Source organism: Telopea speciosissima, chromosome 4 (genome assembly GCF_018873765.1).
Source record: "Telopea speciosissima isolate NSW1024214 ecotype Mountain lineage chromosome 4, Tspe_v1, whole genome shotgun sequence".
NCBI lineage: Eukaryota > Viridiplantae > Streptophyta > Magnoliopsida > Proteales > Proteaceae > Telopea > Telopea speciosissima.
In genome coordinates this window covers 65,685,823-65,699,672 of record NC_057919.1, presented here as the reverse complement: position 1 = coordinate 65,699,672, position 13,850 = coordinate 65,685,823, and the positions used below count along the sequence as shown (strand labels likewise).

Below are 13,850 nucleotides of genomic sequence, written 5' to 3'. Positions count from 1 at the left end.
AGTGTTCTTGTACACCTGTGAGGTGCACATATGGAATCCTCCCAACTAGGTCCCACATGCAGGGTTCCATATGTTCGCCTCACAGGAGTATGAGAACGTTCTCATATGAGAATTTGATCTCGTTTCGTATGCAATCACTTACATGTATATCTTTCTCCTCTTTACATGAAATGATCTCACTGCCTTGCTATGTACAATACCAATTTGTCATACCTCATTGGTGTTCTCCCAATCTCCCCTATGTCACTTGCCTAGAGAGCCCTCTCTATTTATTTATATTTTCTTTAAGGGAAGAGGTTCTCTGAGCTGTTGGACAGGAAACAGTAGTAGCACATCTATGTCTATGTCTCTCCTTCTCACATAAATGACCTCGTTGCCCTCCAATGTATGATACTATTTTATCGCACCTTATTGGTGTATTCCTCTATACTGCTTGCTCAGAGAATCCTTTCCCTTTCTTTAAAATCTTTAAAGAGTTAAGGTTGCTCTCTTTCCCAACAAACCACAAGCCACAAAGACTCCCACCCACCATCTTCAACTCCCCCCTCACAGTTCAAACACACATTGCAAAAATCTTGGTGTTACCTGTTTAGAACACAACGATAGCCTATTGTTGGGCCAGGGAAAGAATTTGATGTCTTCCATGGAAGGGGAGAAAAGAATAAAAAGGTAAATTCGATGTTTTCCCTTGTAAGAGAAGGAAAATGTTTTTATTTTCAACAACATATTTCCATGATAACAAAAAATTATGGAGAACTGTGTCCTATGGGGGAGTGTACCTCCTATGCCCAGATAGGGGAGGGAAATGACAGCTAGCCTGATGCTTTCACGTGCGTTCCCATTGGTCCTCATGCGCACAAGGAGCATGCTGCTCCCCCAAAGAAAACACTTCCCCAAAAAGTATTTACTTCAAAAAACACTTATTTTAACACAGCAATATGGAATAAGGATGTACAATGTACCTCGAATAATGTCTGTTCCAAAGGTAATTTGTTTTTGGTAACCACTTTCTCCTTTTTGACCTTGTGAAGATTGAAAACTGGATAGGAACAGAAGAAAGAACAAAAGCAGGAGAAGGTGGATGTGGTTATGCAAAGCCATGAAAGGCAACCACCTATCTTATTTTTGCCATTTACAAGGGGAGGAGAGGTATTTATGGAAACAAAATAAACATGTGATTGGCTCAGAGGTGTATGTTCACCTACACTTAAATGATCCATTCTCTAAAGGTGACGGCGAGATGATAGTACATAGATTCAGATTCTAGACCCATCTGTTCGTCACCCCTGCTTGGGTAATGTATGGACTATACCCTGTTTCAAGATTCGGAATCTTATAGGTCGAATGGAACGATTCAGGATCCCAATTTTGAGTTTAATAACCTTCGCTATACCAGATTATTACATGGGGGGCCTTTGGACATGGTTCCTAAACCCCTCAGCCAATCCAAAACAATTAGATTGATTGCACAATTGGCTGACTAACATGTTACTGGAATTTAAGTGGTTCATGCTATGCAAATTTAGAGGGAAATGCCAAGGGAACTCAATCGGATAATATTAGCTACTGTAATCATTTAAACAAAAAAAAATCAAATTGAGTTCACATTAACTACTCTTTCACACTTGACAATCGGGATTGGGGCTCTTCATGTTTGATGGGTTCGACCTCTTTTTCTGGGTTATTATGGCATTTTGGATTGGACAAGTGACTTTTACTTTTGTTGTTGGTAGGTGTCCATGTAGGATTTCCAAGGTAGAGAGATTTGATGATATAAATGGAGAATCATTCCATCATGTTTCTGCCAAACCGACCCTTTCTAAAGACAAAGAATAAAAGATCCTCACTACTTATGCTTGGGTGGCTCTGTTTCTCTTTTTCCTGTCCGTGTTGGCTCTTTGCACATAATTCATTCTCTCCTTCGATGAATCTGTGTGCTTGTGCCTTCTAAGTCACAGTAAGACTTCGGCCTCTCAAGCTCGGGCTAAAACAGAAACCACATTTTGGATAAATTTTAGTTCATAATGCGGCCATTGGAAGCAATTGGAAGCAAACCTACCCTGTGGAAGACTGCAGGACTGATCAAGCTGAGCCAGTTATCCAACAGCTGGTCGACTCTAAGAAACAATTCATCTATGACACTTCGATAATGTCCCACAAAAGAGATTTCCCATGATGAGATACTAAGGTGGCGGTCTCCAAAGATGTTGAGGTTGGAACAATTACCAAATTCTTGCCGATATTCAGGTCCAGAGGAAACACAGTCGTGTATATACATGAAACCACCACCAACCTTACTAGTTTAAACCTTTGATCACAATCATCTTTGCTTTTCCAGTCATTTTACAAAGAATTATAAAACAACAAATAAGTTGAAGCTGTTGACCCACGCAGATGATCAGCTTTTCAAATTTGATACATTTCCAAAGAGAACCACCACTATGTACACTGCGAATTCGATCAGCACTCCAGCCCATGTATACATATGCACATGATTCCTTTTCTTCTTGTGTCTAGAGATCCCAGGACCGAGTCCTAAATAGAATTTTAAGTCATCGCGCCTTTCAGCATCATTGGCTTCCATTTGATTGGGCTTGAAATGGCATTTTCCTGAGCCGAAGGTGATCCTTTCACCCTGTTCTATGTGAACCATGTATAAGGTAATTCCTATCAACTCAAGTCAAAACCCGCCTCAGCATTGATTGCATACATCAGTTTCATTTCTAGTTGTTCTTTACTGCATCATCATCAACCACAAGAAATCAGCGATGTAAGAACAAACGTCAAGAATATACAATCATTATAATTCCCACAGAAATAAAAGAAAGCTGCAATCATTACTAAACAGAATTTAGTCACGGGAGTAGGATTGGTAACTGATGGATATCAATATGCACACTAGAAAACAAGCCAAAAGGTGGTCTCTGGTCGCAATTTCCAAACTCCCAAAACTATTCATGCTCTCTCCTTGAACATGGAGGCTCTGGTACGAGGACCAGTATAGATGGTTCTAGTTATGGTTTGGTTTAGTAATAGTACTAGTAGTGGTTATTTTGAGTAGATATGTGAGCACGATCATGTGTCACAGGAGAAAGTTCTTTCAAACTTCCCATTAGTGGAACCTCCAATTTTATCCAGTGCCCAAGAACAATCATCAATGATGCATGATACCATAACAAGAGTCAAGTTTGAAATATTTATCGAGTCTCCTAGGCAAAGATGACTGCAAGCATCCAATCTATCACAATCATTGATGGTAAAGAGCATCTAACAACATATTTATTATTAGGGCAAGAGATCGCTGTCTGGGCCTCTAGAGTCTGCACACGCGCGCACAAGCATCGACCTGGGCGGGATTTTAATGTTTACAGAGGGGTAGGGCGGTACTGTGTCTAGGCACAGGAGCCACCCTGGCCACGCGACCAGGTAGCGTTCTTTTTTCCTTTATTATTATTATTATTATTGAAACTTGATCCAAGATATTGGCGTCCTATCTTTATCACTTGGCACATTTGCTGATGTCTGGTTGACTTTACTATCCACATCACAGGGAGCGGCAGCATAATTCTTTAGGTTATAGCAAGTATATTCTAGTACCCATTTTGTCAGAATGCAGAGAAACAACGGACCTTCTATAGGGAGGAAGCTTTAGAAGATTCATGCAAGTTGCAGATGTTGGTAAGCGGTCAAGAGCTTCATCAGAGGCATCACCAGCAGCCCTATAATAAAAATATTCAATCAGCAATTTGCAAAGAAGGAAGACAAATTAAGAGTAGCTTCTAAGAAATACCTCTGTATACACAATAGAGGCTCCAGGTACTTGAACCCAAGCAATGGTCCTCGAGAGCATCCCGTCACAAACCTATTAAGAACCAAGGTGTGTTACGTCATGTTTCAGTGTTCATTTCACAACTGTTATGACTATTTCATCAGATCCATCAATCAGGTGGGAAAAAAACAGGGTAGAGGTAAGTTAAGAACAAAAACGCTATAAAAGGCCAAACTAGTAATAGTAAGTCAAATTACAGGTTGGAGGGCATCAATGGAACTGGAAACACAGGTTGCTGTCAGGATAGTTGTAACAAGATGCAGCAATTTGAAAGGGTAGGTTGTCCGCAGCTATAAGTATCAAAAGAGCAAAGGCTTAGTGATTTTTGCAGTCAACCGAGATGAGCATTGCTCAAAACCAAGCTACCGCTGCATTCTTTTGTATGACCTCCCTATTCAATTATTTTAAAGACACAAATGCTTTGGCTTCACTCTCCTGCAAAACTCACAAACTTAAGATTATTACTCCCAGTATTATTATTTTCTGACAGAAGTACTACTCAACCCAAACTGGTGGTGGAACTATTGATACATCAGGGGTGCATTCTGTGATCAGTTTGTTATCTTTCATGGTTATGCTGTTGCAGAAGCAAGAAAAAGGAAAGGAAAAGTTTGAAGAACAAACGACCACAGTCGTTAAACTGCAGAGAGTCACATTGGTACTTCAAAGAAAAATTCGAATATAATTTAAGACCTGTTTCTTCTTCAACCTAATGCAAGTATTTCATTTGAGCATGGAAATTCACAGTTTCTATAGCATTGACCAGCAGGTATCTCTTTCTTGCATATAATATATGCTACAGAAATACATGAATGTTCAATCTGGTGAAACGTAATTGTTAATTTCTGTTTGGCAAAGATGAATTGCCTTCGGTGGGGGATGAAATTTTGGTAGTTGAGGGGGTGGAGCAAGGTAAGGAAAGGGGAGGATATGATGGGAGAAGAAATAGTAAATGACATAAGGATTTGGTCAACAGACCCTAAACCTAATGGGTAATGGGTCCACAGAGTTAAAGATAGCAAAAAATCACCTTCTACGCAGGGCTGTAAATGGATAACCGAAAATCCGAATTTGATCCGCATCCATATCCGTTAAGGGGCATCCGTATTCGTTTAGAGATATCCGGAAAAAAATCCGAATACTCCGATAGAAATCCGAATCCGAATACTTAATTATAAAAAATTAAGTAAATAACGATCTTTGGGGTTTTTGAAGATTCAACAGGTTCTAGAATATGAGGAAAAGAGAATCATGAACTAAAACTATGGATTGAGAGCGAATTGTATCCACTAGGGGGAGGAAGGTTCAAGTTACACAAGGCAGAGGTGTAAACAGATGGCCGAAAATCCGAATTCGATCCGCATCCAAATCCATCTGAATCCGTTTAGAGGTATCCGTATTCGACCAGGAAATATCCGAATCCGATTACATCCGATCCGTATCCGAGCCGAATCCGATCCGTTTACAGGCCTACTTCTACGTTATTGGTTGAGAAAACTCATGTTTTCTCAGAAAAAAAAGAATTGTCCTCAATGTTTTCTCAGAAAACAGAATCCTCCACCTATCAGAGAGCTCAACAGATATCTCACAGTACTATTTATGCAGCTGATATAATCATACAAGTTTCCATACAAACCAGAAGACCCAAGCTATACCAACCCTTTGCCCTCAACTCTCAAGAACTAGAAATTGCTTAAAAATTCATAAAAACTATATGAAGGGTGTACCAGTGCATGAGGCTCCTGCCACCATGGGGTCTGGGGAGGGTCATAATGTACGCAGCCTTACCCCTGCTTTCGCAGAGAGGCTGTTTCCACCATGGGGTCTGGGGAGGGACATAATGTACACAGCCTTACCCCTTGCTATGCGACCAGGTAAAGCGTTCTTTTCCCATATATATAAATGGAATTTGGCTTTACAAGTAACATTTTGAGGCCTATCAAAACCAACATGACAACTATGATATATATATATATATATAGGGAGTGTCTAAATGACACCTCTATAGGTGTATATAGAACTAAACAAAGGTTTCTATGATAGGGGTATAAAAGTGTTTTCTAAAATTAGCTAAAAGTCGCATATCATTGTGTCATTATCAATAGGTGTCATTGTCATACACATTTTTTTGAGTATGCATATGAAATGACACTATTACCCTCATTGGCAAAAATGTGTCATACAAAACGGGCAAAAAAGTAAACTTACACATTATTTGACACCTTTGAGGGGTATCAATAAGAAAATCCCATATATTATATATACATATATATATATATATATATATATATATATATAGAGAGAGAGAGAGAGAGAGAGAGAGAAATAAATTGGAACAATTTGTTAATAATATAATGGTAACATGCTTTCCTCCAATTTAGAATGGAAAGATGATTCACAGAGAGAGAGAGAGAGAGAGAGAGAAATTTTGATCTTGGCACTCAATTATTGCCATGTAACACTGCAAGTAGTCAAGATAGATAAAAAGATAATTACTTCAGATTTAATTATAGATGATACACTCACTTCAAAAATTTCTGCTGATTCTCTGAAGAAAAATTCTTGAGAACCTCCCAGAACATCTCGATGACATAATGCTCCTGTCAAAAGTAAGTCTAATTTAAAATTGGAATGAGGCTAGTCCAATTAGATGATGCTTTGTTCTAGAAACTGAGAATGAAAGTTCTGGCCTACAAGAAAGTTGATGCTAAACAATTTGTTATGAAGAAACAATAATAAGGTACAAGGTTCCTATTGAATTAATGTGGGAAAAAGCAATGCTGAAAGCTAATCATTGTGAAAATGAAAAAGAGAAGAAACACAATTTGGTGTCACTTGCAGGCTTCAGCAGGTACTTGAGAACAAATAATCAAGTCAATATTGCCTTCCCCCCCCCCCCCTCCCCCGCCACATTTAATACTGGTATTATGATACCAATTTGAAGACCTCCTCCTCATTGGCGACGTGGAGTTCAATTACATCATCCTCAATTCTTGCGATAAATTTCATCCCAAAGGCATTAGAGCATATGCCAGAATCAATGGGTCATTGTTGATCAAGATTAGGATGGTCATAGAAAAGATCCAACATATAGTGGGCCATATGATTGATTTTGGTCTTCAAAGTCTACAGATGGCCAATCCACATGGTCCTAATTCTATCCAATGGGTAGAATTGCCACATCAGCCATCCACTGATTTGATCCTAATTTGATAGCTTAAAATACATGAGAGACAATTAACTAGCCAATGTTTAGTCATCAGATTTGAGATTCTTGTGATTCAAAAATGGTGAACCATTTAGGAAGGTTGCCATTTCCCGATATGTATAAATATATATATATATATACACAGACACACACTAACAAAAATAATCCCCCCCCCCCTTTAATTTACTCACATGAAAAAATTCCATTCTTCATACATTTAAATACATATGAATAAAACAAACAAGAAAATCATTTCTGACAAAAAAAAAAAAAGTTTAAGTTATGTTTTTCTAGAAAAACCAAAAGATAATGTTTTAGCAAAAATTGGATAGAAATTTTCATCGAAACAATCTAAGATTCCCATTTTTTCCCATTTTTGGAATGCTAATAATTAGAGAACTATGGTCTCCCAGTTTTTCTAAAAGATAATATGCAATTCTGTACCCAGACACTCTTGAGCATAGCTGTCACGGTGTCTAGGCAATCCTAGGCGTTGAAGGAGGGAAAAAATCAAGGTGACATCAATAAGGCGCTGCCTAGGCGCCTTGACATTTATGCTCTTGAGAATGACATATTGTAAATAAACAACTTACATTATGATAGCCACCTGCATAATTAGTATGGTGACGTAGGTCTTCAACATCCAAGCCCTCAAGTGAACCTGATATCAGAAGCTGGCAAAACACTAAAATGTCAAGCAAGCAGTATACTGAGATTTAGAGGAACCCCAAAAAATTCGTGGAAAAAAAAAGAAGCATTTACAACCAATTACCCAAGTATCAGTTACTTATAAGTTATAACTGGAGGGAAGAAGACTACAGCAAGTTCAGGGGAGAAAAAATGAGAACCCAAGGATAATGGATGCAATGTGTAGAATGGAATAATTAGTGGCAATTTTATAAGAATCTGCTAGTTTTAGAAATTTTGGACTCAGGACTCCACAGGTGTTTGATACACTATGATGTATACAAATCTCACGGCATATAATAAGGGCTAGTGTTTACCTTATGCTTATAATCTTCAAAATTACTCAATTTAAATCAAGCTCATAAGGATAAGTCATTCATGAGAGCAATGTCCTTAGGGTGCCCAATTATCAATACTAACTACTTTCGTCTAACTTGGCTGCTAAGAAGAACTTATCTACTAGTCCAGAATAAACACATCATGTACACTGAGTTGAGTCAGGATTGAAGTGATTATGAAAATGTAACGATAATTCTATGCAGTAAATGCCAAAATGTCATAGCTAAATCAATTACTCCAGGAAGATCAGCATAAAAGGTAGTGCAGACAAAGATGACTACATATACAGGTCATTAAATTACTGGGTTCTAGTAATGAAAGACGTTACCTGTATTTCATGCTCACTGAACATTTCTATCCAATTTTTCTGTATAAGCTGCTGAAATCCCCTCAGGAAATGTGAACTTTGCTGACGAATCTACAAACAAAGACATTCCAATTTAACACTGGAGGGAAGATATATTCCAAAATAAATTTAAATGAGTCACAGATGATAATAATTTTACCTGAAAATTCAACCTATGGTTGGCAATAAGATGAATAAATTGAATAACATTCTCATTTGTAACACGTATATCCTTTCCTCCTGGAAGCAGCTCCTCTTCTGTTTGCTCTCCATACTCATTGTTTACAATGACAAAGTACAGTTCGAGTTCTGAAATGTCACCTTCATAATGCTATATTACAGTAAAAAAACATGATTTTAAACAACTAATAAGGATAAACATTAACTGACAAAGAAAAGATCGCAAATAGAGAATTCAGCAATAAATTAGACAAAGTATATGATAATGATGAAAAACACTAGAAGCCCCAATCAGCATGACAGATAGATATTTCAAACAAACTTCCAATGAAGACTTTCCAACATTTGAGGGAAACGAAAACAATAGACCTAGTTTTTCCACAAGAGGCAATCTGAATGTATTGGTAGACATGGAATTCCAAAATCACTACAAGCAGTGTGAATGTTTATTCAAGTACAAAACATAAGTTTTTTTAAGAAGTGTAATGTGAAGTTGATGCATTCTGTAAACAATCAACTTAATCTAGGCAACATAAGAACGACATAGTTTTTCTTTTAGAATCAGTAACATTGGAAAGAATTGCTGTCTGAAAATTTCTCATCCTAACACTCGAAAATTTCACATGGAAATAAATGGTAACATCAACTGATATTTTCAACTCATTCAAATTCAATTTAACAATCATAAGTGAATATAACGAACTATCATGTATGAGTTCGAATAGAGCTGATTGGAGAGCAAGGATCCATGTAGCCGGCCCCATTAGAAGGGATAAGGCTATGACATTGTTTTTGTTGTTGTTGTAAGTGAATATAAGAATGTTACAGTTGAGAATCAGAGTTTTGGAATAATGTGTATGACAGAGGACTTCTTTATTTATAATAAAAGTTACAACCCCAAGGGCAAAAAGGAAAAAGGAGAAACATAATAAAACGCTCATAACAAATAGGGAATATTCCCATCCAACGGTTCTCAACACTCCCCCTCAAGTTGGTGCAAATATATCGAACATATCCAACTTGGAGACCAGGGGATGGAACATCTTACAATTAAGGCCCTTGTTAAAACATCAACCAACTGATTTTCCGAACTAACAAAGGGAATGCAAATAACGCCATCCTCAAGTTTCTCTTTGATGAAATGCTTGTCGATCTCCACATTTGGTGCGATTGTGCTCAATAGGATATGATCAATACTGATGGCAACCTTGTTATCACAATAGAGGCGCATGGGGTCTTTAGAGCTAAACCCCAAATCACTCAAAATTCCCTTAAGCCACATAAGTTCACAAATTCCTTGTGCCATGGCACGAAATTCAGCTTCTGCACTGGAGCGGGGGAGAACCAATTGTTTCTTGCTATGCCAAGTAACTAGATTGCCACCAAGAAAAGAACAGTAACCAGAAGTAGATCTCCCATCATCAATGGACCCTGCCCAATCAACATCAGTAAACATCTCTAGGCGAAGAGTCCCATTGTTGGAGAAAAGAATACCTTTCCCAGGAGCAGATTTCAGATATCTCAATATCCTATTAACAGCTTCAAGGTGGGATGTCCTAGGAACATGAAGAAACCGACTGACAATGCCTACTGCATAAGCAATATCCGATCGAGTGTGGGAAAGGTAGATAGGTCGGCCAACTAGTCGTTGATATTGTTCCCTGTTAACAGGATCCCCCATGCCACTGCAAATTGGTGGTTAACCTCAATGGGAGAGTCAGCAGGTTTACACCCCAACATACCAGTCTCTTGGAGAAGGTCTAAAACGTATTTTCGCTGAGAGATGAAAATACCCTTATCAGACTTTGCCACTTCAATTCCAAGAAAATACGAAAGAGGTCCCAAATCTTTAGTTTCATACTCCCTTGCAAGGAGAGATTTTAAATGGGATATTTCATCATCACTGTTCCCGGTGATTACTATATCATCTACATACACAACAAGGGCAGTGATCTGGATTCCTTCTTTTTTCACAAACAAAGTATGATCACCATGGCTTTGGTGATATCCAAATTTATTCATTGCCTTTAAAAAAGGACCAAACCAAGCTCTAGGGGATTGGTTGAGATCATATAGGGATTTCTTCAATTTGCAGACATGATCAGTAGCATAAGGGAAGGAGAAACCAGGGGGAAGATCCATGTAGACTTCTTCTTCCAGATCTCCATTCAGGAAGGCATTCTTGACATCTAATTGCTGAAGATTCCATCCCAAATTGGCAGCACAAGACAAGAGGGCTCTCACTGTGTTCATCTTTACAACGGGTGCAAAGGTTTCCTGGTAGTAAATCCCATAAGTTTGGGTGAGGCCCTTTGCAACCAGGCGAGCCTTGTACCTTCCAATAGTGCCATCGGTGTGCTGCTTGATTGTGAATACCCATTTGCATCTCACCAATTTTTTTCCTACAGGGCGAGGAGTGAGTTCCCATGTCTCATTTTTATCCAAGGCCTGCATCTCTTTTATCATGACAGCCTTCCACTTTGGGTCGTTGATAGCTTCCTTCCCATCCTATGGAATTGACACAAAAGACAAAGTGGAAACAAAGGCTTGATAGGAAGGAGATAAAGACTTATATAAAATAAAATGGTTAATGGGATGTTGAGTACACGAACACACCCCTTTCCTTAGGCAATAGGGCAATCATCACAAGTATGGTCATTAGAAGTATTTTAAATATAAATACTAGGAGAGATGTTACCTGAAGATGATGGCAGATCCGATGAAGGCACCATAATGGGTAACGTTTAGGGGCCATCTATGGTATCCTTCCGCCTAGACTTAGTCCGAGTATAAATTTTTAACTCAGGAACATTAGTCTTTGGAGTCTCCCCCTGTCCTGTTGCCTCCCCTTGAGCAAGAATGGAAATGGGTAAGCTACCAACAATAAGAGTAGGTAAAGACAGCTCTTCTTCCTCAAAACTCTCCCCATAAAGAGGTGGTGTGAAATAGGGTTCCAACTCATGAAAAGTAACATCCACAGTGACATATAGTTGATGGGAACGGGGATGATAACATTTATATCCCTTCTGAGAAACGGAATAGCCCAGAAAAATGCATTGAATAGCACGGGGATCCAGTTTGGAACGAGAAGGAGAAGAGTTATTGGAAAAGCAAACACACCCAAATATTTTGGGAGGGAGAGAAGAAGCAACTGTAGGATCTGGTAAAAAAGAAATAGGTGTTTTGAAATTGAGAACACTAGAGGGAACTCTGTTAATGAGATAGGCATCGGTAAGAACTGCATCACCCCAATAGGTTTTAGGAACCCCAGTAGTAAACATCAAGGCACGAGTTACATCTAGAAGGTGGCAGTTTTTCCACTCAGGGATCCCATTTTGCTCAGGAGTTCGATCACATGAGGTTTGAGAAAGAATGCCATGGAAAAGAAGATAGTGTTTGTAATACCCTGATTTTGGACTAGGGGTAATTTGGTCTTTTTACCTAATACAGGATTAGGACAAACTGAAGTGTAGGAACTTGGACTAGCTGGAGGTGTACACATGCATGCATGGTAAGTAGTGTGCCCTTGTGTAACACCCTTAATTTGAATTATTCCTTGCCTAAGTGTAGAATTAAGATTTTATTTAAAATATATATAATTTGATTTGGAAAACAATTTATAACTAGTAACCTAGCCTAGTGCTTGGACATTTAATTCAAGTTGCTAGAGGTCTAAGGTTTTATTCTTTAAAGGAGGAGTTAAATATTTTATTTTTATAATTTTTTAGGGCTTAAAAAGGGGCTTCCACAATTCTAACTTGGGAGGTCTTAGATTTTAGCTAGGGAAGTATTATGGATTTATAAGGAAAGGTGAAATGGCAATCTCCAATTGGTTGGAAACTCAATCTTGGAGAAAGAAAGTCTTCATAAAATAAAATCCCAACAAAAAAAAGAATTTAGCTAAAATTAAACTACCTAATCTAAAAATCTTAAGTCAAGATTCCTTTTAAAATATTTTCATTGGAGGGCAAGTAAATAGATCTAGTTAGAGACAAAATCGGATTCTTTCCACCTCCTTTTTGCTAGGATTAAATTCCAATAACCAAATCCCAAACCCCATTCCCTTTATCATAAATATGAGAGAGAGAGAGAGAGAGAGAGAGAGAGGAAAATTCGTGGACTATAGAGAGGAAGAGAAGAAGAAGAAGAGAAGGAAGGAGAAGAAGGAGATTCGGACTGTGCAGAACCAGTCTCTTGAAGGCCAATTTTGACCCTTTTCGGAGCCGAATTGAAAACATCTTATTTCACGATAAAACGTAGCCTCATCTCTTATCTTCGCAACCCAACTTGAATCAGCCCAATCGGAGATCTGAACAGAGAGATATCGCTAATTTACTGAAGGTAGGTCATTCTGTCAAGAATCTGTGTTTCCCAAATCCGAATTTAAGCAATACCTTGAAGTTGATTTCATCATTACTTTATTCATAGGACTCCATTAAAGTGACTCTGAATTAGGAAGAGATAGATCAACATCATTGAAGCATTGATTTGAGGTCATCTATCGAAACCCTAGTTGCTTCACACAAGGTGAGTAGATCTTCAACTATTATACTTGATATTTTTCTTACATATAAAAATTGTTTCATAGTTGTCACGGCGTCACGGCGATCCAAGTCGGTGGAGGGGTATCACGTCGATATATCAACATATCGCCCGCCATGGCGAGCATGTCGACCATGTTTTATTTTTTATTTTCTCTATTTTTAATGTGTTAATAGATGTATACTCAAGCCATGTTTTATTTTTTCTCTATTGTTTCTCAAGTTTTAAGAAGAAAATTCAGAAATCGAAGAAGATATCGAAGAGGGAAAGAAGAAATCGAAAGAAATCGAAGAGGGAAAGAAGACCGGAAGAAGAAATCGAAGAGGGAAAGAAGACAAGAAGAAGAAATCGAAGAAGAAATCGAAGAGGGAAAGAAGAAATCGAAAGAAATTGAAGAGGGAAAGAAGAAATCGAAGGCAGGATGAAGAAATCGAAGAGGGAAAGAGAGACAGGAAGAAGAAATCAAAGAGGGTCGCCATGGCGTAGGTCGCCATGCAACCCTCTCCAGCGCCAGGACGCCATGGCGTCGCCATGACAACTATGAATTGTTTTGAAACATTGTTTTAAATCTGGAAACTAATTTTAGATTAAGATGTACCATGCCAAAAACATATTTCATTCATGCTTTTTACTCTATTAAATTGTTCACACATGATTTCTTGAAAAGAATGATGAATTTCCTTATGATTTAATTCACATATGTGTGTGCAGAAATTTTT

At 38.2% G+C, this 13,850-nt stretch overlaps 1 protein-coding gene across 4 annotated transcripts in view; it reads right to left on the bottom strand.

The window, feature by feature from the left end:
• Positions 1-2,273: 2,273 nt before the first annotated feature.
• Positions 2,274-13,850, bottom strand: part of LOC122658571 (E3 ubiquitin-protein ligase UPL6-like) — a 95,569-nt gene continuing 83,992 nt past the window's right edge. For 3 of the 4 annotated variants that reach the window (XM_043853583.1, XM_043853584.1, XM_043853586.1), the window contains 7 exons: positions 8,570-8,740; positions 8,392-8,481; positions 7,631-7,711; positions 6,356-6,429; positions 3,791-3,862; positions 3,630-3,719; positions 2,274-2,737 (listed from right to left, as the gene is read on the bottom strand). In XM_043853583.1, the coding sequence (XP_043709518.1) occupies positions 2,671-2,737; positions 3,630-3,719; positions 3,791-3,862; positions 6,356-6,429; positions 7,631-7,711; positions 8,392-8,481; positions 8,570-8,740 (645 nt within the window). In that variant the 3' untranslated portion in view covers positions 2,274-2,670. Of the gene's footprint in view, positions 2,738-3,597; positions 3,720-3,790; positions 3,863-6,355; positions 6,430-7,630; positions 7,712-8,391; positions 8,482-8,569; positions 8,741-13,850 lie in introns of all 4 variants that reach the window. The other variant, XM_043853585.1, reaches the window with a different exon arrangement.